Source organism: Podarcis pityusensis, assembly GCF_964106645.2.
Source record: "Podarcis pityusensis genome assembly, chromosome: 1".
NCBI classification, from domain to species: Eukaryota; Metazoa; Chordata; class Lepidosauria; order Squamata; family Lacertidae; genus Podarcis; species Podarcis pityusensis.
In genome coordinates this window covers 71,664,108-71,687,406 of record NC_138028.1, presented here as the reverse complement: position 1 = coordinate 71,687,406, position 23,299 = coordinate 71,664,108, and the positions used below count along the sequence as shown (strand labels likewise).

The window sequence follows — 23,299 nt, the reverse complement described above, 5'->3', positions numbered from 1 at the left end:
GATGGCAGCAAACAAATGCATGTCCTTCTTAATTGCACATGTATTTTGTATCATTTCCTTGCCACAAGATTTGTTCATTTATGGGATTCCTTACCCGCCCTTCACCAAAAAGGTGGGCTATTACAATGCAGGTTACAACAATATAACCTTGTAAACAGTTAAGGCAATTTACATCAGAGTATTAAAATCAGTTAATATTTATAATATGTCTTATATAAAGTAGTCCTAAGACACAGCATCATTCCGTTCAGTGAATCAAGAGTATTCTGCTATTTAAAGAAGCCAACAAATAGTTTCCAATGAATCATTGTGTTTTCATGGCATCTGATGCTTCATTAGCACATCTGAATTGTTCTAACTCTCTCTTGATATCCTGGATATAAATGTTTAGGATTGTGTAGGGACTAGGGGAAATAATTAGCCAAGGCACAAATTACAGTTAGGGTACCTTACGACAATTGACATTCAAAGTACTGAGGCAGCTATTTGCCATTTGTGATTTGGGGAATCTCAGCTTTGTGTCCATTATAGTTAAATAAAGCCTAATTTTATAGCTGTGTATGCTATAAAATTGGATCAAAATGGATCTGGGTTAATTCTACTCGGCGGAATTTGGTGTTCTCTCACTTAGGATAAATGGTTAGCATTGGAGATATGGAGTCGTGATAGCAATATGCCATAAAATCCAGATTGTGGATAGACCAAAAAGTGTTCACAAAAAATAAAACCTGGATGAAGGCACTCAATGAAATTGTTTATAATTACTTGTCCCATCCATATACACAGATATTGTATAGGCTCACATCCTTCCTTGCACTTACATAAGTTTAGCTCTGTTGGTTTAGCTAATCAGATGCCTCTTGAGAAGCGCACAAGCAGGACACCATGACAATATCCTTCTCTCACTGTTATTTCCAGCAACTGGTATTCAGATACACGCTGTGTCTGATTCTGAATGGAATATATAGTCATAATGGCTAGCAACCTGCATGAATTTGTCTTTTTGTCCCTTCAAAGCTATTTAAATAAAGTCACTAGTCCTGAAAGTGCTGCATTTTTATTTATTTATTTGAAAGTATTTAAATATTGTCTGATATTTTAAAAAATCTCTAAGCAGTGTCAGTGAGTTACTGGGTCTAATTCAAGCTGTTAGACTGGAAAGTAGCCAATGTAACACCAATTTTTAAAAAGAGGTCAAGGGGAAATCCTGGAAATTACCGTCTAATTAGCTGAGAAACTCTGTCCTGGGAAAACTAGTGGAAAGTATTGTTTAAGAGAAAATAACCAAGCATATAGAAGAACAAGTCTTGCTGAAGCAGAGCCAGCACAGCTTCTGGAAGGGCAAGTCCTGTCTCACCAACCTATGAGAGTTCTTTGAGAGTGTGAACAACTATATAGACAGACGTGACCTGGTGGACATAGTGTACTTTGACTTTCCAAAAGCTCTTGACTCAAGGCCTTTTTGCACCATTTAAAGTTGCATAGTTGCAACTTTTAAAATATGTTTTGGACAGGTTATCACAAGACATCATTCAGCTAGTATGATAAAGTTCTCAAAAACCTAATTTTTCCTACACCGCTTTGAAAAAGACTTTTGGGAAAGATTCCGGCTGGATCCTCAGTAATTTCCATTGTGTGGAATACATGCAGGCACCATCCTGCTTTCTGTGTTGGGGTTGTTGGGGGTGGTTTTGGAGACATCAGTTTTCTGCCACTTCCCTCTGACTGGTGCATACTGTCAATTTGTGAGCTTAGTTCAGAGGACAGGTTGGGCAGATGGAAGTGTCAAAGTACTGCCCATGACAGCAATCATTAGCTGCATATAAAATTTCATGACAAGAACAAGGTTGTTGATGTTGGCTATTGCTCAGGGAGTCACAAAATTCCTCATCTAATCTCCTATACTCCCAACAAGATCAGTATTCTGGAATACTAGGCATTAAAAAGTTTTAAGCCAAAAAAGGGGGCATTCCCTTGCACATGTTTATAACTCTGACATTTACTTGCTGGAGGAACATGAGGGTACATTAGGACTGTGACTACAATCGTGGAACTTTTCTCAGTTCAGGGAAAATCTACACTCATTCAAAATAGCGACATGTGAGTAAAGAAAATAAATAAGAGGAAAAGTTGGTGTCCATCACCATATTTCGCATGGCAGTGGGTTCCACAGATGGACGATGTACTGTGTGAAGCTCTCACTTTTGACTGTCCTGAATCTCCCACCATTGTCCTGCCCCTCCGCTGGTCCCCTCACTACACATAGAAATGAATGGCTGAAACCAGGAAATCTCCTCTAAACCAGTATTATTGAAGAGAAGATTAAAAATAACTGAAGTCTTGAACTTAGAGGCCAACGTGTATACGGGTGCAACCTCAGAAGCTGAGCAAATATATGACTGACAGAAGGTTCGTCTGAGTTTGGTGGCACTTACTCCCAAGTAAGTTTGCATAGGTCTGTAGCCCTTTTCTTTTCTCATTCACACAGCGAGATAATTGACTCAGACAAGGATAGTGTGTAGCATAAATGAAAACTGTATGTATACCCAGCCGTCTCGACTGACGTAAGCATAGCTCTTGCCCGGTGAATGGCTAGCATTTTTGTCATAATGAGGTGCCAGCCACTGCACAAGTCACAACTCGCAAAACTAAGCTGACTTATTTATTTTATTAAGTTACAATGAGTAGATGATATGAGCCAAGGAAACAGTCCTGGCTAACACATACCAAATAAATTCAAATTAGAAACAGGCTCCTGAAAGCTAACAGTTTTTTCTTTGCCTCAGAAAGTTCAACACATGAAAATGATAGGAAAACTCAAGGCCTGCAGTTCAATAAGAAAACACAAACTTGGATAACAAGATGCCCTTAACTGTGCTACAGTGGTAAAACAATGTTCATAAATGTGATGAATTGATCTGAGTTAGATAATAAGGATCTCGCCTTCCTCCATATGATAAACCCTCAGATTTAGAGAAAATGTCGGGAAAGCTTTGTTGGAGTTGGTGTCTTTTGTTCTGAAATGATGAACTTTTGGTCATATTATACTTACATAGTTTTCATTGTAGCTATCTTATTTTTAATTGTGTATATCAGTACAAAGAAGATACAGCGAGATTTCAAAAGGCCTCATTATTTGATACCAGTAACCAAACTAGGACCTATTTCACACATAGTAGTTTTCCTACATGGAGGTAGGAAAACAAGTATACACCAAGGCACCACAAGACACAACTGATCTACAGCATGAGAAGCTTGTTTGCCAATTACAACTTCCCAACCTATGCAGATGGACTAAAATATATGCATTCATGATTTGTGCACATAGTAATGTACATGAGCGTTCATGAGCTTTTTCTCTTCCTTTGTCATGGACTGGTAGGACGCAGAGGAACGTTGGGAGGAACCAGCTGGGGAACCACCAAGGGAAGAAGGCTCAGAGCTGCAGGGACAGGGAAGGTGATGGGTGGTCAGAGACAGGAGAAGACTGGCAGGAGGAAGTGTCAGAAGCTGAGGAGGTGACAAGGCTTGGTGAGAAGGGTGGTTCTGTGGCAGAGAGAAGTCCAGAATCAGAAGCTGAAGCTGGTGAGTGGGAAGGAGGTCAAGAGGCAGAAATGAGTTGGGCTAATGAAGAGTCATGGGTGTAGCTCCCTCCTGCTGCAACATGCTCAACTTCCCCGTCTCTCAGAACAAGGAGAGGCATGAAAAGGGGGAAGGAGAGATTGGCTGCCCAGAGGGAAAAAGCCTTGGAGAGGAGGAAACATAGACAGCTGTGGGGAGCCTTTCAGCCTCAGCAACTGATGGAGTAAGACCCACCAGGAATGAGATGCTGAGCTCATTAGGCCTGATGCTCAGCCAAGTCTGTGAAGATTGTGTTTTTGCTAGTAAAGAGTGAACTCCAACTTTGGTCTGTGTGATTGCTGACCAGCATGCTCTGTGACATCCTAAGGGTTTACCCCCTTGCACACTTGCATTGTGTTGAACGACCCAATGCAAGAAAATGGAGTTCACATATTGTAAAGAGATCATAAAATAAGTTTGCAGTGTCTCAGAAATCTAGGGTTGTCATATATCCCAGTTGTTGTTGTTTTTAGTCAAAGTTGTTGAGCCCCCCCCCCCCCAGGTTTTTGGGCTTCTCTTGGATTTTTAAAGCTTTATTTTATTTTAAAAATCACCCTGCTTGGCATATGTCCAGGTTTTCCCAGCCATTTTGCTGATTCAGCAAAAATCTGCCCAGACACCATTTTTGCAGCCTGATTCCTGGATGTGTCCGGGGAAACCTGTACTTATGGCAGCCCTACACAAATCAGATGTCAGTATCAGTTTATCAATGAGAGTCTGTGAGACTCCAGTCCCAGCTATAGAGTTTTGTACAAATGGAAATCAGCAATCAATATCAAATGTCAGAACAGCATTCAGATGAAGTACTTAGCTACATAAATGATTTATGTCTGTTTCCCAGTGTATGTACAACATTCACTGTCCTTGGTTTTTTAAAAAAAGTAACAATATGTTTTAGCGAAGGCAAGCAAGATGGTTTGAGCATATACAGTAACGCTAATCCTAGCCTGACGGCACTGGCTGCCAACTAGTTTTCAGGCCCAATTAAACAATCTATTGCCTTTTAAACAGAGTGTGTTTGTGTTTGTTACTTACTATGTTATGTGTTTTGTGTTTATATATTAGAAATTACCTTGCAATCCTCAGATGAAGGGAGGTATACAAATTCAATAAATAAAATACATTCTTAACTTATGGGGGGGGGGAACAACCACACTTTTCCAGCTAAGATATCTTAACAACAGAATTCAAATAACAAAAAATGCTCCAGGACTAATGAAATAACTAGATTTAACATGCCCACAACCCAAGCAGACATCTAACGCATTGCTTTAACTGTGTGATTATTTAATGCATTATTATTTCTCAGATGGCCCCTACAGTCATGCTGTTTATACAAATGTTCGCTGGCAACTTTGCACTCAGTATATATAATTTTACTGTTTGAACTTAAAAGTCACAAGGCTGAAATAAAAAGGCATGGGTGGCGCCTTGCCATACTGCCCCTGGAGAACAAGAGGCCGACAGCTCATGATTCGGTGCCAACAGGTTGCTGGGAACTCGACTAAACGGAGCAGCAATAAGTCTACACAGTGGAGCTTTGCTGAAAGATGTGATCACACCTCCTAATGTGACTCCATGGCTCTGTTACTTACAGCTAAATTACATTATTATGACTTCATTGTTGAATCCCAATTCTCCTAATTATAGCCTAGAGATCTATTATTTGATTTTGTAACACCAAGTGCTTCTTTTCTAAATCATGTAATCTCTTGTAGCTTATTAATGTCAGGTTTGCGCACACACAGGGACTTGGTTGTTTGCCAGGCAGAATCAAATTTTCAAATTTTCACTGTGTTATGTTGTGAGGATTTGCTTGTTACAATCTAATTATATTGGCACTGAAAGCAAAATTATATTATAAAGCACTTTAACTCTTTCACGGGAACAGATTTGCATATGTTAAGTGTCCTCATTGCCATTGGTTTATTAGCCTTTTCATCAGAAAATATCTCTTGGAATTGTATGCCGAAGATAAGAATTTCTGTGGTGTTACCACTTTATCTTCACTGGAATGTGGCTTTCAGTTCATTAAAATATTCTCTCAAAATATGGGATGTGAAACTACCATATAGTAATATGAACAATTAGGAGTCCTGTGGCACCATTAATATTAGGTTTTTTTATTGTGGCATAAGCTTTCATGGGCAGAAGCCCACTTTCTCAGAAAAAAAACAACAGCAGTGTTGTTTGCATCAGTTACCTTGTTCGTTCATACTTGTAGGATTCCTAGCCATGGATTTCATGTGAACGGCAGTACAGTGGTACCTTGGGTTACATACGCTTCAGGTTACATACACTTCAGGTTACAGACTCCACTAATCCAGAAATAGTGCTTCAGGTTAAGAACTTTGCTTCAGGATGAGAATAGAAATTGTGCTCCGTCGGTCCAGCGGCAGCAGGAGGCCCCATTAGCTAAAGTGGTGCTTCAGGTTAAGAACAGTTTCAGGTTAAGAACGGACCTCCGGAACAAATTAAGTACTTAACCTGAGGTACCACTGTATCTGCAGTCCTTAAATCATATAGTCAGGAATACAGTGCCATTTATATAAAAGAAGCTAATATAGATAGTTGCTTACATCAGACAAAAGTTGGCAATCATTCATTCATGTTAGCTGACACAGTACATATTTCTCTATCCCTGCAGTGAACTTGTTCTAGAGCAAAGAAGCCTATGCAGACTTTGTAGTCCAGAGGATGCTCCTTGAGCTACGGTACATTAACCTGAATGACACAATCTGCTCTTACAGATAAAACAATCAAAAGATGCACTGTGCAGTGTGGTTCTCTGTGAGTCATGGTGTCGGAGGCAAATAATGCACCAACCTTGCAGAAGCTGAGCAGGTCTTGGTTTGGTGTGGGAGACTGCTTGGGAACCCTATAGAATATACATTGTCTGGATGTAGATATAATGAGTAATGCTTAAGTCAGTACTCAAGACACAATGTCAGATTTAACTAACTTGATCACTGATATTGAGAAATTGTTATGGGACTATCAATGTTCTTTATTGTCTACATTCTGAAAGTGACTAGAACCACAAATGTCAAGAACCTCATATTTTGTGCTTTACACAAACATATAGAATTTACTTATACAATTTCTTGGTTTTATTATTATGGGTCAAATGAAACCACTACCTAAGGCTGTGCCAAATGTTCTTGACCAGTACTTTTGGTATATAGGGGAATTTGGGGGAGGGGGGGCTTGCTCTCTCTGCTATAGATGTCCTCTGTGAGGGCATTCTTGTGTCCTCCATGGCAATCATCCCACATTAATTTACATTTAAAATCCTTCATCAGTTCAGATCCCGGAGTGGTTTACAACAGCATTCTGCCCATCTGCAATTCTCAGGGGAGGGAGGGAGAGAGAGAGAGAGAGAGAGAGAGAGATCTAAGGTCTCCTCCCACTGATCTTCATTGCTCACTGCAGATTTGAACCTGCCAACGTGTAACCAACCTCTATGCCACAATGGCTTCCAAACCATATACTGCACAACTGTATGGGTTTCACTCACAGAGAAGTGTCCATTTTTCATAGGAATAAACCAAGGTCTGGGGAGATTGCATTATTCAGCCAAGAGCTTGTGGCAGGCCCAAGCCCTTAGGTTTAACTGAAAAGCTGACCTTGTTACCTAATTATAATATATTTCACTTTCCTATTATTAGTCTGCAGTGTCTGAAAACGATGCTGTTTCAGCTGGATTTAATGTTATGCATGTTCCAGTTATATATACTTTTTTCTGGGAAAATATTTAATACAAAATCAATTACTAATAAAAGGGAATTTGAACCCAAAGGAGACTCCCCCCAGAAAACCAATTTTCAGTGGCAATGTGACCCATTAATGAGCTCTGCTCTGTGCTGCCATTGTGCTGAGTGCCTCCTAATGAAATACAGCAGGTTAATGGTTGTGGTACAGTGGACTTAAATATGAACCACAGCAGGTGTGTATCTTAATGAGGTGTTAATAGTGCGGCAGGTGCATGTAAATAAGGAACACTGAGGGTAGTAATGGGTGAGTCAAGAGGGCCAAGTACCGAAAACATTGAAAGCTGGAACACACATAATGGCTCGTTTACGCTCTGATTGTTTGCAATGCAATGTTTGCTCCCCAGCAAGTGAATCTGGAAAAGTATTTTAAATGATCACATTGTCCTCACAGAGTTCTATTTAGAAGATATTTCAAGGCATTTGTGGCAATGTCTAGTGCATTGAGGCTGGGCAGAAAACTCCAGCTTTTACTCGTTGCATCCTACTGCCACTTTTTTTGTTTCTTGGGATGGGCAAAAATGCCCATTTCAGTTACTCCGTGTTTTTCATTTTTTTAAATCTTCACTTCTCCACATTTCTAAATCTGCTTCCTTGAGGGAAAAAAGTTCTCATGAAAATTCATCAGCATTTTAGTGTGAATTTCTCCTAATTTACACATTTTTGCATGCAGTTTTTCCTAAAATACACATTTTTGTATCTTCCCCTGATATAATGTATTTTTGCATGTTACTTTCACTAATATATGCATTTTTACGCACACTTTAATCTAATAACTGTTGTGCACATTACCTGACTGGAGATTTGTGTTATAAAATTTGGAGAAGTGCAAATTTCAAAAGATATCTGTGCTTCGGGTTACATACCGGTTCAGAAAGTATGCAACTGGTAAGTTAGCCTTTAGATGCAAACTGAATTGAATTTCTTCTCCATCCCTGATCACCACTTCAAAAGCTTTTCAGTGATGTTATTCCTAACAAATTAAATGTCCTCTTCTTAGCTCTGTTTCTCCTTTACTTGTCTGCTGCTTGTAGCACCAACCTCACTGCTCACAATATCTTTCTACCACCTTGGCAGAAAGGAAAGCATTCCTTCCTTCTTCTGTTTTATCTTTCCAATATTTTCTCTTACAAAAATCACGCCACTAGCCCAGAAAAACTCGTTCTGCTTGTCCCATTGGAATCAATGGGATACAATATCCTCAGGTAAGATAGAAAAAATTGCTCAGTGGCAGAGCAGCTACTTTCAATGTGAAAGGTCCCTGGTTCAGTTCCTGGAACCTCAAGGCAAGGCAGAGAGAGGCCGCAGCCTAAAACCCTGGTGAGTCACTGTCTATCATTGTTGATAATACTGGGCTAGATGGTCAGCTTTCTGAGTTTCTATGTTCTTTTTGCTCATATTTCCTGCTGGGAAGATCTCCAACATCTCAGGTTAAATATGATGAAAAGCAGAGCTCCTGATCTCTTCCCCAGCACCATACCCCAGCTCTCTTTCCTTACAGCTAGAAAGGCACTGTTTTAGTGTATTTTAAGAAGTTTACATTTTGTACTCTGTTGCATAGGAGTCAACTCCCAGGGGCTGTGGGGGCTTCGGCCCCAATAATAATAATAATAATAATAATAATAATAATAATAATATAAAATAAAAAATTATTATTTATACCCGGGTTTCCCCACCCACTCTGGGCGGCTTCCAACAAAACACTAAAATACAATAACCTATTAAACATTAAAAGCTTCCCTAAACAGGGCTGCCTTTAGATGTCTTCTAAAAGTTTGGTAGTTATTTTTCTCTTTGACATCGGTGGGAGGGTGTTCCACAGGGCGGGTGCCACTACCGAGAAGGCCCTCTGCCTGGTTCCCTGTAACTTGGCTTCTCGCAGCGAGGGAACCGCCAGAAGGCCCTTGGCGCTGGACCTCAGTGTCCGGGCAGAACGATGGAGGTGGAGACGCTCCTTCAGGTATACTGAACCAAGGCCATTTAGGGCTTTAAAGGTCAGCACCAACACTTTGAATTGTGCTCGGAAATGTACTGGAAGCCAGTGTAGGTCTTTCAAGACCGGTGTTACATGGTCTCAGCGGCCGCTCCCAGCCACCAGTCTAGCTGCCACATTCTGGATTAGTTGTAGTTTCCGGGTCACCTTCAAAGGTAGCCCCACATAGAACGCATTGCAGTAGTCTAAGCGAGAGATAACCAGAGCATGTACCACTCGACAGCTCGCGCCCCCCCAAAGATGACGAGCATTCCCATTCAAATGGGTTTGTGCGCACTGCGTCATGTGATCGATTATGCAGGGGAAGGGCTTTCCTGGGCCCCCACAATATTTTATTCAAGTTGGCACCCCTGCTCTGTTGTAAAAGAGGATGGAGTACAATAGAACAGGATTGTAGAAGTATAACGGCTCATTGAGAATCTCAAAAACAAAATATGGAAGCTGCCACCACCACTGCTAAAGGAAACAATAACAAAGAGTAGGCCTAGCCCCTTCAATAATGAACAGTGGGCCTAGCTCCTATTTGAAGGCCTGAATTTACTCCTTCTTTACTCCCTCACAACAGTCACCAAAATAATAATGTTAGAAGTTTTCATATCAGCCTAAGTCTGCCCCTGGCTGGCAGTGGTATGGCTTGGTAGAGCCATGCAGCCACCACTGCAACCACAGACGCATTGCTTGCACATGCCAGGGAGGAAGGTGGGAAGCAATAAGGATGAGGATGCCCCTTTACTGTGCCAGATCCCAGACTGACATAGTAAAGAGGCCTGGACTGCCCCTGTTGCTATCAGAACCACCCCTCACAATGCCCCATTGTGGGTGAGGGAGGTTTCCTCTGGCTATACCATTGGCAGGGACACTGCTGGCAGTAGCTTCCTACCTGCTGCTTGCATGGGCACTTTGGGGTGCTCCTTGCTTGTTGGTCTTTCCCACCAATAAGAAAGCTCCTCCACCAGTGAGGGATGATGGACGGACACTTTAACTCCACCTAAATCCCTTCTGTTGAAGAGCATCTGTGCCTTGGATCGCTCTGGAAAACAGTTTCTCTTCGAAAGCCTGGTCTAAATCCAGATTAATAGATCTAGATCAGGAGAGGGCAGACTTCAGACTTGTTTTTGTACTTTGCATCTGTGTGCAACGTTTATTCTTCACTAAAACTTCAGCCAGAGCCAGATGCAAAATAGAAATAAGGAACATTCAGAGCCTAGGAATTTGTTTTCACTACCAGAGCAGGACACAAACCTTTCATACAAAAAGAAACTCTTGGTGGGTTTTCTTCATTTTAGCAACTGAAATTAGGCGGGAAAAGCAGTTTTGTTTGTTGCTATCGTTAAACATTTGGGTGTCAGAAACATTTACTGATTTACTGCGGATCAGCCCAAGGTCTACCAGTAGTTTCCGGTCTGTCTACCTTCTGCTCACCCCTCAACTAGAATGTGGTTGTTGCTTTAAAGAGTAATTATAGACATTTCACTTCATAAGATTTCAGTATTTATAACTTTTCCACCTATTGAACTGCTCCATTTATATGGAACAAGAGAAATTATAGATCCAAGCCTTGGGTGAAAAGTAGAAAAGAAACCTTGCATTGAGAAGCCAGGGTCGGGGAGAAAACATATGTTAGTCTTGTGAGGTGTTCATTTCTGTTCAATTTGTGAGTGAAGCTGACAGGCACTTTAGACAACTTACCATGACACCGGGTGCCATAAACGTGACGCAGAGATCCATAAATGTGACAGAGTGTTTCTAAAAGAACCACCGACATTTAAAGCATCATTCTCATTCTCCAAAAGTGGAATATTTACTGTAAGTGCAGATTGTTGAGTTCTGGTGGGTAATCTGCTACCTGCACTGCTGTAATGTGTTTGTGAATACTCATAACAAGTATGCAAATTATCAGCCTCCATGACTTGACTGTGCTGCAAACCAGAGCTGACAGCACAATAGAATACAATAAAAGGAAGTGTCAGCATTGCACTCTGAATGCTGGAACATAGAGAAACAAACACCATGAGTGCAAACCAAAATAAATATATGTAATTGACAAGTGTACAGTATCACGTATAGCTCCTTGCAGTACCCTGTTTATTATAGGAGCCAGCCAAGTATAGAGGCATGCCCCCAGCACCCAAACAATTTAAAAAGAAGACGGGAAATGGCAGGTGTACATTCCCCTCCCCCCATCTTCTTTCTCAAGGCAGACATCACTATTACAGGATTGGGACCGCCATCCATAATCCAATATAATACTTCAAATTATGGACAGAATAAGAGAAGACGAGGAAAGAGGGATATTGATCTTCTTTCCCCCCTCTTCCTTCAGCTTACAGGATTTTTCCTCTGTACCCCATTATGCCTCAACAATCAGGAAAAAGACCCCCTTTTGCTTATTCTGCTGATAAAGCCCTAGAGGCAGAGAGGTAAAAGCAGCAGACCTGTTGCAAGGAGGCCTCTGTGACTGGACCCCTATCTTCACTATGCCCCCTTGGATGGCTTCTGGGATGTGGGCACGGGATTGCTGCCTAAATCATTTCACAGTTTTGAAATATGATTGAGGTTCATTTTAGGGGAAAGCAGAGAAACAGTATAGGAGATTGTGCAGGCCATGAGTGTATGGAGGTTTCATTCTGATTCTAAAATGTTAGGATGTTCACATAAGCATTTGACTATTCATACGCATTTCTTCATAGACTCTATGTGCAACATACAGTTCATTTTTTCATCTCATTGTTAAGTGCAATATGTGAATGCTGGTAAGTGCTGATTAGTTTAAGATTAGAAATGAATGCATTAAAGGCCACACGAACCTAGAATTCATGGAAACTGCGTGCTGCAGCTTCATGAACTGGAATCAGGAACTGGTGTAAACTAGAGGATGCTACATTTTGTTCACTTCTAAGTCACAGCTTGTTTTTATTTTTCCTTATTTATCTTTTCTTGCCACACAGTTTAAGCTAGTGTGCTTAGTTGGAAAAACATGTTTAATTGCACTTTACAGATATTCTCATTTGAAAAGAAGAAAAATGTTTTTCAAATAAAGTTCTAAAATGTTTAGGGAAACATCTGGACATTTTTTTATAAAAAGAATATGAGAGACATGTAGAACCTCAGATTCTTTAGAAGGCTGCGTGTTACAAATGTATTTGATACCATGGAAGAAACAACCCACACAATAATCTGTTCTCACTCTTTTAATGTAAAGCAGTCTCTGTTGCTAAACACAAATTTGATACAGTGGAATTCACTTCCGTTACATTCTAAATCTGAAGTCAATATGAAAAATAGATTTTTCATTTGGTGTTTCAAATTTATTTTTATTCCTTTATTTTAAAAAAGAAAAGAGAAACTGTTTACAATTGGGCTCAATTTAATTTAATCTGAAGACTCTTTCTCACATGATAACATGTAGCAGGAACAAATAGTTGTGCAAGTGATGCATGAGTCAGCTTTTCAAGGCCTATTGCCTTGACTCAAAATGGGGACTCACCAGGAGCAGGATATGAACACTCCCATATATACTATGTTTCACACAATAAGGGATTATTTCTCAGAAACCCCTATATCTAGAGGGACAACACAGTGTTGTGGTTTGAGTGTCCCAATTCAGCCTGAAACTCCTTGGGTGACCTTGAGCCAATAACTGTCTTTCAGCTGAACCTACCTCAAACAGTGGTTTTGAGAATAAAAATGGTGGCAGCAGTGTGGGGAGAAAACAATGTATGCCACTTTGAGTGCTGTGGATGAAAGGAAGTTTATAAATGTCATAGTGAATCAATAAACAAAAGTATAGTTGTCATGAGATGCACATACAAAGGAACCACAACAAACACTCTTTTGAAAATGGCTTCTTGTCATTTAGCATTGGATAGTTTTGAGAACATACTTTCACTATTGCTGTGAATTTCTTTGTCCTCTGCCTGAAACACACACAGGGGAAGCCGAAATGTTGCTCTTAGGACTTCCAGTTTGCTCTATGAGAAAAAAGATGCATGGGAGAAAAAGATAAGAGTCCCGTGCAGCTCCCTGCGATAGAGAATATGAGTTCACTTCTTATACAAGACAATAAGCAACAAATGGAGTATGTATCACTTCCACGCCTGCTGTTCTTACACATGTTTGACTATAGTACATTTCTCAGGAAAACTCTAAAACAGGAAAATAATGCAGCCCACAATGTAGAAAAACAAATATATATATATATATATATATACAATATTGGCTGCTACAGTATGCAGATCTAATGGGTTGGAGCCAGACTTAGTCATGCTTAGAACTTATGTCCCCTTGATCTAAATGTTCCTACTCTAAGCATGACAGGAAGCCTGGATCCTATCTCCCATAAAGGAATCATGCAGTTAGGGAACCCAAGAGCAATCTGCAGCTTTGATTGGGTAGGAAACCTACTAAATACCACGAGTTACTGAATATCAGGAGAAGGGAAACTCAGATCCTAAACATCTGCTGCCTTATGGCTATATTCATTCGTGAGAAAGGCTTCAGGAGTAAACCCCGAGGAAAAATCTGTACCCACTGCTTGTGGGACATCTTGGGGAGAAGAAAAGGCTAAGGAGTAAACCCTACACATATCTGGAGTGGAATCCCTAAGACAGTTGAATGGCATATTGTGTGCCTCCTTCTCATAACTCCTGCAGCCAAGCTGGTGCCAAATACCGGTATATTGCTCTGCTTTCCTTTGGATCACATTAGGGAAGCTGAGAGTGGGGTCTTGTCATCTGGGTAGCCCAGGACCTCCATATACACTGCCCAGGCTTGTGCCCCAGAGTGGAGGCACACTCCATTGTCTTGTGAGACAGAAAGATGCCAACAACTGGATATTACAGAAAGTCCTTCTTCCACATAGGATTCAAATTTCTGTTCGTATACAGCAATGTTTTTAATAGAGAACACACAAGTTTTCAGGTAAAGATGCCACCTAGCAGTCCTGTGAATAACATCCACCCTGCTGAACAGCTACTGCATTGGGGCATTGTTCACAGAAAGTGAAATCCCAGGAATCTAGGATTCATGCAATTCCCACATTAATCTGTGCACCTTGAAGTTACGTTGTGGCTAATGCTGCTATAAGTATTGCAGTCTCTTCTGGACTGGGCTACCGATGGCTTTATGGTCACTCTTTTCTTCTTCTATTAGGACACAGTCTATGCTTGTCTGTGTTCTCCCATTCCGGACTGCATAGTTCTGGCTCTAAATTGGAAAACAAATAGCTACTGGCAGCTTGGATTACACCTATAATTTTAGGAAATGGTGGACTATATCGAGAGAGGGCAGAAAGTAATGTAATACAAGAGTCAGTGGAATGACTTGCTTAAATACATATTAAAGAATAATACGGTAGATAAATTGTTTAGTTTTTAAAAGCATTCACAGTCTGCAACGCTATCCAGGAGAGCCAGAACACTCTTCTCCTCTAATCATTTCTGAAGACTCCAAAACAGCACACACATTTTAGCATACTTGAATTATCATTTGCTGCAATGCTGTTCCGTTTCAGCTGCATATATGAACAATCTAAACTATCTGATTTAATGTAGCTTCTAACAACCTGCTTTTGTGATATGCCACTTCATACCTGCACGCACACCTCGTAAATACACAGAAATTTGTGCCCAGAACAATGCCACAATTCTAAAGTGGCTTTGAGAACATGACAAGGTGAGTTACATATCCACTTATTTTGAGGGTGCCAGATTTGTGTGCACATTAAGACATTGGGGAAGAAAACTTCCCCAGTTTTATTTTTTCCTTGTGAGGGTGACTGAATGGCCTCAAACAGTGGTACCGTCCTTCACGAAACACCTGCCAGGTTGATGTGTTTGCTGAGGAATCCCTGCCTTCTGCCATGAGCCTCGTGAGGCATGTTCTATGCAGCCCAAACGCATGAGTCATTGCCCCAGTCTCTTGTAGCATAGCCCAACATTGCTCCAGAGTGAACCAAAGAACATGGGAAGTTTGGAAGCATAGAAGTTTTAAAGCCTTTAAATAAAGAAGCAGAGCCTGTACATTGTTAACTGAGCCATGTCCAGTTGCCCACTGTGCTCACAGCACACACTATGATGGCATATTGCTGAGTTCCCATTATCCTTACACAGCCAAGGTAACCTGAAAACAATGCCTCTTAGTTATGGCAGTAGGTCATTAGAGGTGGGAAGAGGAAGATGGGGGTGGGGAGGGAGAAGATCAAGGGCAGGAGCAGGGAATCTTTGACTCTCCAGAAGATGCTGAACTACAACTCCCAGCAGTCCTAGTGAGCATGATCAATGACTAGGGTTGATGGGAGTTGTAACTCAGCAACATCTGCAAGGCCACTGGTTTCCCATACTTGATCTAGAAGGATTCTGAAAAGGGGGAATTTTAGTAGTGTACTTTGAATCAAAGATGACGCAAAGGATGGAATTTGGTACCCTATCTATCTATCTATCTATCTATCATCTTACATTCTTCCATATGAAAAGAACATGAAAACGCTAAACTCTTATGATCAGCCACTGATGCCCATCATCCGAAATCAGCCAGGCACAAGAAGTAGGGCCTTTTCTGTGATGCCACTGAGATTCTGGAACAGGCTGCCCAAGGACATTGGCCTGGCCCAACCACTGTTTGCCTTCTGACAGACTAAAATTAACCTTCTCCAGCAAGCATTTTTGGGTGCTGCCCAGCGAACTGGGCTGTGGTGGTGCTCTGTTGATTCTTTTTAAATTGTATTATACTTCTAGGGAGCTGTGTATGTGCAACATTCCTTGCTTTGTTTTAATTGTAAGCCATCTTGAGTATATTTTTGTTCTACAGAAAGGCAGGTTGAATGTAAAATAAATAAATACTTTAATCTACAATTTTTAGAACTACTCTGAAATATCAAACTAAGGGGACATTGTATAAATCCAGATTTCCCTTCATATAATTTACACAGCTGTCCAATTAAATGATCATCCCAATTATGAAAGGCTGTTAAAAATACATTTTTGCTCAAGGAGTTAGACACTTTAATTTCATCAGGGACTTTAAAATATTATACAGAAAAGCCAAACATTTCATAACTGTATTGAAAGTAAGATTAACACTCCTCTTACAAAAACTACCTTCTAAAAGTGGGATTGTGGTGATCTGGATTTATTTTCTCTTGACATGTTCCATACATATAGTTCTTACAGAGTTTGCAGTTCAAAAGGTTTATTTGTCTAGCTACCTCTAATGCAAATTCAACTTGATACCCAAGCCAGGCCAGACACCTTTCTTCAATTGTTTTCTTTGTGTTCTTTCTTGAAAATAAATAAATGCCAGTGAGTCAAGTCTATCTGGAGGCTCTGTCTTCAAATCACAGGTGGGAAGAATGGGTTGTACTAACTCAGAGTTTCTGAATCCTTTTGAGCTCAAATCCAATCTCAGCTCATGCTACTTTGTCTCTAGCACCATAGATTGATGTTCAGTATCCATGTACACTATTGCCTCATGCTATATGCAAGGATCTGTGGATTGGAGGCCTGTAGCAACCATGGGATTAAAAGAGGATTTGAACAAAGCCTCTTGGATGCTTCCAAAATTTACGTACAGTCATACATTATGAATATAATCAAAGCTGGACAGGAATTGGGGGAAATGATGCCCAGTTTGGAATACAGGTGCACAATACGAGTGTGCCAAATTCATATTCTGAACCTGTAATTGTGAATTTTGGCCACATTGCACACAATTTTTCATTTTCCTAGGCTCTGTGCGGGATTTTGACTAGTTAACTCACTCTTCATTTCTCCCCCTAGGTGGCAATATTCTATTGCTGGCAGTATCCCTCTAAAAAGTTAGATTGCTTGTGAGTATTCCATGTCATTATGGGGTTAGGCAGGTGGGACCTCGGAGCCAGGCAACACTTAATAACACACACACACCCCTTATGTGCAAAGATGGATATGCCCATTAGTGTATACTACTGCTGCTGTGACTATCCCTGAACTGGTTCCTACAACACCCCAAGAGCCAAATTTTGTAATCAAAGTGAAACAGTCTCATAAACAATGTTGCATCAGAACCGTGAACTCAATGCAAGATCATAGTCCCTCTTCCATGAAAGGAAAAAACGGAAAGCTTTTAAATTTTCCAGTTCACAAAGAGAAGGCAATCATGGGTGGGTAGCTCCCAAGCAATTCATTGTTCACTTGAATACATGGTCTATACAAGTAGAACCCCCATCACAACTAGGGACCCTAGTAAAGCAGGCTCCCTGATTGTGTGGAGAAACCTGTTCCTGTTCCAGCAGACGCAAGCCCAGTGCAGACCTTCCCCACATCACACAAGGAAGGTTGGGAACTGAGGAGGCAGGAAACATACTAATAATACTAATGCTAATAATTTATTTATACCCTGCCCATCTGCCTGGGTTTCCCAAGCCACTCTGGGCGGCTCCCAAGAGAATATTAATAAAGCGATAAAACAGCAAACATTAAAAACTTCCCTAAACACGGCTGCCTTCAGATGTCTTCTAAAAGTCATATTGTTGTTTATTTCCTTGACATCTGGTGGGAGGGTGTTCCACAGGGCGGCGCCACTACTGAGAAGGCCCCCTGCCTGGTTCCCTGTAACCTCACTTCATGCAGTGAGGGAACCACCAGAAGACCCTTGGAGGTGGACCTCAGTGTCCGGGCTGAACGATGGGGGTGGAGACGCTCTTTCAGGTATACTGGACCGAGGCCATTTAGGGCTGTAAAGGTCAGGACCAACACTTCGAATTGTGCTCGGGGACGTACTGGGAGCCAATGTAGGTCTTTCAGGACTGGTGTTATATGGTCTCAGTAGCTTTCATGAATACCCCTTCTCCCATCCACACTTTGAGAGAGGTGTACCAGAAGATTCCATGAGTAGCCCACTCCTATGAGCAAGTTGTGAGGCTTTTTTTTTTAGTGAATTGCCAATGCATTCTCAGAATGAATTCTGTGACTTATTCTGATCAAGTCATCACTTGATAGGAAGTTGCCTAATGTCCCATCACACTATTAGTCCATCAAACATTTTGTTACCCTGACTAGCACTGGATATGCAAGCTATCAGTTCTTCACGTCACAAGCCGCCTGATTCGTCTTCCCCCACCTCATCTTCTTAACTGGCAATGCCAGGGACTGAACTTACGACTTTCTGCATACAAACCATGTGCTCTGACACTGAGCCATGGTCCATCCCTTTCATAGTATTTCAACCATCCAGTACTTAGTTACCAGAAAATATAAACACCTAAACTCTTGCATCAGGCGCATCAAGTATAGGGGGATTGTAGATAATGTGTGGGTATTTGTGGTCACTTGCATGATTTCTGATTCAAATCAGATATGTGTAGTTCTATTTGCAAGTTCACAGAGAGTTTTTAAAAAATCCTGGAGTGCTACAAGTGTAAATTCATGGAGATTGAATTGTCCAGTGGGACTAGAATGGCCTCACTAACCCAAACACAGCCATGCCCTTACAATGTTTTGTTTGCCACTTCTTCATAACATTGCAAGGGCTCCCATTTGGATTCTCACAGTGTTCCAGCCATTCCCACAACCCACTGCTAATGTATGACAGGAAACATTCTGTAACATATATAAATAGGAAATGACACAGCATCAATTCCAACTGCTGCTAGTTGGCATTAAGGAATTGTAAGGCACACAAAAATGGAGGCGGAGAAGCGGGTCTATGTAAATCATCTGTTTAAATTAATGACAAACAAAATTGAGTTCCCTTTGTGGTTGATTTTCATCTGAGCTGCACCCTACAATAAAATAGTTATCAAAGAAAGCTACCAATTAGTTGTTAATTCAAAACATCTTCAGAAATAAGGCTTCAAATCTCAACTGATATCTTTCCAACAACCTCCTAATTGCAGCAAGTTGGTGGTAAAAAACATTGCTTTAAATAAAAAGATGTCTTTCATTTGCTGGAGTATATACTATCCCTTGCATAATTATTCCCAGAATTTCCTCATTATACCGTGAGCTTTCTCAGAAGATTTCTTGTGTATATGTCTATACTGAGATACAAAAGAAAGGACAGATTATTGTTCCCTAAACCTTATACTCTACACAGGTCTCAGGAGCTCTGGTCTGGTGGTGGTGGTGGTGGTTATGGGGACCACTTTGGACAAAACACAGTTTTTAACAGAACCGATCAGAATGCAAAGGCATGCAAAGAAAAAGAAAACTTCATCAAGGATAGAAAGATATAATTCCTTGTATCTTTTCAAAAATGAAATGTGACCCTAGATTAGGTGGGAAACAATAGTGAAAAACATGGGTGGGATTCAACTAATGAGTCCCATCCGTGGAAATTTGTGCAAGGACCTTCTTCCCCCTGCCTCCTGAAATTGTCTTGGGTGTGTCCAGCAGAACCTCCAGAACAGTGCAGACAAAGCCAGGACTGTTCTGTCTGGGAAGCTGAAATGTTTGCACTGATGGAACAATTTCAATATCATCATCATCACCACCACCATCGTTAATTTGTACACCCGCCCATCTGACTGGGTTGCCCCAGCCACTCTGGGCGGCTTCCAACTAATATAAAAACATAGTAAAACATTACACATTAAAAGGCTTCCCTATATAGCACTGCCTTCAGATGTCTCCTAAAGGTTGTATAGTTATGTAGTTACTCATCTTCTTGACATCTGATGGGAGGGCGTTCCACAACACTGAACCCATGTGTACCAGTGGGTCTTGGCTCTCGAGGATTTGACTAAGGCTGAAAGTATTTCACTCATTCTGTTCCCTCTTGTTCAGTTGGTTCACTCCACCCTAAGTTTCACTCCTGCTTAGCTAATAACACAGGAAGTCACATTATACTGAGTTGGACTATTGGTTCATCTAGCTCCGCACTGTCTACACTGACTGACACAAACCCTCTACAACATTCATTTCTCTGAGTTCTTTTGCAGGTGTGCACAGAAAAACTATAAAAAGGAACCTTATTGTGGTTGTCTGTTTAATTTTTTGACTTTTCTGGTCCGATTGAATGCTGTTTCTTGGTAGTCGTTTCATTGTTATAATACCCAGAAAAAACATTTTTTTCCTCCCACTATTTTTTTATAAATGCAAGACATTGTAAGTATATATGCACACTCCATAAATAAACCCTAACTCTGTTATTGTTCTCCATTGTGTCACTGATAATGTGTTCTATCCGCACACATTTAAAAAGGCTCACCACTTCCCTTTTTAAGAAGTTGGAGGTTCTGTCTCCATCTTCCTGGGTGTAATTAAGATGGTGACCACAAAAAAGCACTATTCTTTGGTCTGTGCTTTGTCTCCTCCTGCAATAAAATGAGAAAGATGAACATATTTTAGATCCCTGACAGCAGTAAAACTGTTTTCACTTAGGAGAGGCATCATGAAATCATTTGGCCCCCTTGTCAAAAAGAGCAATGGCTTGTTGTCAGTGTTAATCCTCTTGGTTAGACACAGTGCAAATGGGTCCCACCTATGCCAAAGGTGAATATTAGCAGTAAATATCCTTTCAAGAGATCTGCCACTGGATCATTCAGTAGTGAAAACAGCTGTCCTCACTCATGCAGAACCTTTGGGTGAATAAAAGCCTTTAAAGATTAAAGTGCACCTTTCCTCAAAGAAAGAAAAATATATATGCTTGACATAGAAGGTCCAGCATTTTATTCAGTGACAGCATTTATTTTGAGAGCATTCTATTGCATTTGTTCTACCTAGTGACTGGTTGGTAAATTGCTGTTGTGTTGAATTCCCCACCTTTCTCTCAGATGAAGTCACCAACATCTTCAAAAAGAATCTGAATTCCGGATGGGAGAAGTTCAGCTGTGTCCAGCTTATGGATCAATTATAGTTGGCATCACCTAAAGGTGTAGAAGGGAAGCAGAGGTGGTATGTGTTGGGTAGAGGGTGGCAAACAGGGAACAAACTGCAGGTTGGGTTATTGGCCATTTTGGCCAGTGTCAGCTGGGTAGGAAAAGCTTGGACAGGACTTGTTGTGGATGAGGTTGTAGATGCTTCCATTTTGGAAGAAAACTGACACACAATCTTTAGTTGGATATTGACAGAAGCAGATGTTCTTTGTTGATCTAATTCAACTTTCAGTGGCTTTTGGATACCATTGGTCATGATGTTTTGGTGATTTATAAGACCTGGCAGAGGAATGTAATAATCCAAGGTTACAAATATGAAGGTACCTTTCTCAGCATTTGGACCCAGCTTTCAGCCTTAGTTTCATTGCTGTAATTTTTATTTCTAAATGTGAAAGAAACCAAAGATAAAATGGGAACATTTCTGTAAACTCTGGCAGATTCCCTTGGTTTGGCCATTCACCATAAGATCATGCCTGTTTTGCACAAGCAATTTTAATTAGACTAATATTTGAGTTCTTATGTTTAGTATAAACTAAATGCTTATTTGCGACATCTGTTTCTCTGTACAGCTACTGGAATATCGTATTGTGTGAGTCATGTTTTGGTTAATACGTACATGCACGGAGTTAAAGTTATCCTTACGCAGAGCTGAAGTTATGCTTATAAGATCATCCTGCAGGATGTGCTGCCTTTCTACTTTCATACAGGAAGCAAGGTTCAATACATATATTCACTCAACTTTCCTGTTTAGAAGGTTTCAGTAGAACTTAGAATAAACTGTGGATTCACTTGGCTCTGATTCCCCATTCACTAATTAACTTTGTCTTTGTCTGGTCTCTAACTCTCTCTCTCTCATTCTCTCTTTTGGTGCTACAGTACTGTCATGTTATATTTGGGTACAGATAGCTTTTCTATTATTAAAGCTTCTTGAGGGTGTTTATAGTTTATAAAGATAGTTTGTCACACTTGCATGCATGTTAAATTGGTGGGATCACTAATGAGTATTTTCTGATTATATTGGACTTTTTTGGGTGGTGTGTTATCACTGATTCTTAGGAAACATACACATATATTTTGATGGTTTTACTTCCATGGTGTGGATCTCCCACTGAGAATGGTATATCTGTATTGAAAGCAGCATATATTAGGGGTGTGCATTGGCTCTGTGTGTATTCTCCAAATTACAAGCCAAATTGTGGTGGTCTGAGGTATTCCCAAATCAGGTTGCTTGCTAATAAGGCTTGTCAAGGCAGAACAGGGAGTTTCCAACCTTCGCAGTAGCTTTGTTGTCTCAGGTTTTCAAAAAAGTTAAATATGCAACCTTCCCCCCTTGTTTTCTGAGAAACAAACCAAGCCAACTAGGAAAACTCTCAGAGCTCAAGAGGAGATCAGGTGTGGAAGAGAGACAAGGGGGTATTTTGATGTACAAGGCCAACTTTTAATAATAGTGGGATGTTTTCCAGCAGTAAGCCAATCACAGTGATTTGGAGGAAGGATTCCAAAGAAAATAACCCAAGGTTGTTCCTCACGTGGGTCCTCATTCTCCTGTGTGTTTGAGTTGTGGGAACAGAGTGTAAGTGGTGGAGTTACACCAGGGTTGAGAAACCTTAGACACACAGGTCAAATCTTGGCCTGCCAGGAAGCCCCAATTGGCCTATCAGGCTATTTTCCCAAACCACAGTCACCTACTGTCAGTTGATGGGAAGGAAGATGAGGTTAAATCCTGCACTGGCTGTGCAATTCTCCCAAGGCAGTAGGATTTAGCCCTCCTCATCAGATGAGGAGTGCGGGGAGGGAGAGAGGGAAAAGCCTGCTCAGTTCAGCAGGATTCAATGCTAAGTCCTTCCTGGATTCTCTGCTAAAATGGAGTCTTCCTCCACTGTAGGTGTATAGGACTTCCATGCTATTGAGAACTGCTACACGTGGCTGCATTGGAGTCCCTTTCAGCCAAACACATAAGACCCTGAAGGGCATGGGCAGAGGGGCACACTGACCTTGAGACATGATGCTGCAGCCCTAGCCTGTTCTTTTCTGGATTGAGGTCTTAGGGGAGGCTGGGTCAAA

At 40.9% G+C, this 23,299-nt stretch overlaps 1 protein-coding gene across 4 annotated transcripts in view; it reads left to right on the top strand.

Moving 5' to 3' along the window:
* LOC308459808 (uncharacterized protein) overlaps positions 1-23,299 on the top strand; it is a 69,057-nt gene that overhangs the window by 25,495 nt on the left and 20,263 nt on the right. Inside the window, exons 3-4 of one of the 4 annotated variants that reach the window (XM_080975518.1) lie at positions 3,383-3,459; positions 3,563-3,585. The exons of 2 other annotated variants lie outside the window; for them this stretch is intronic. In XM_080975518.1, the coding sequence (XP_080831644.1) occupies positions 3,383-3,459; positions 3,563-3,585 (100 nt within the window). Of the gene's footprint in view, positions 1-3,382; positions 4,531-23,299 lie in introns of those variants that run through there. One more of the 4 variants, XR_013978329.1, reaches the window with a different exon arrangement.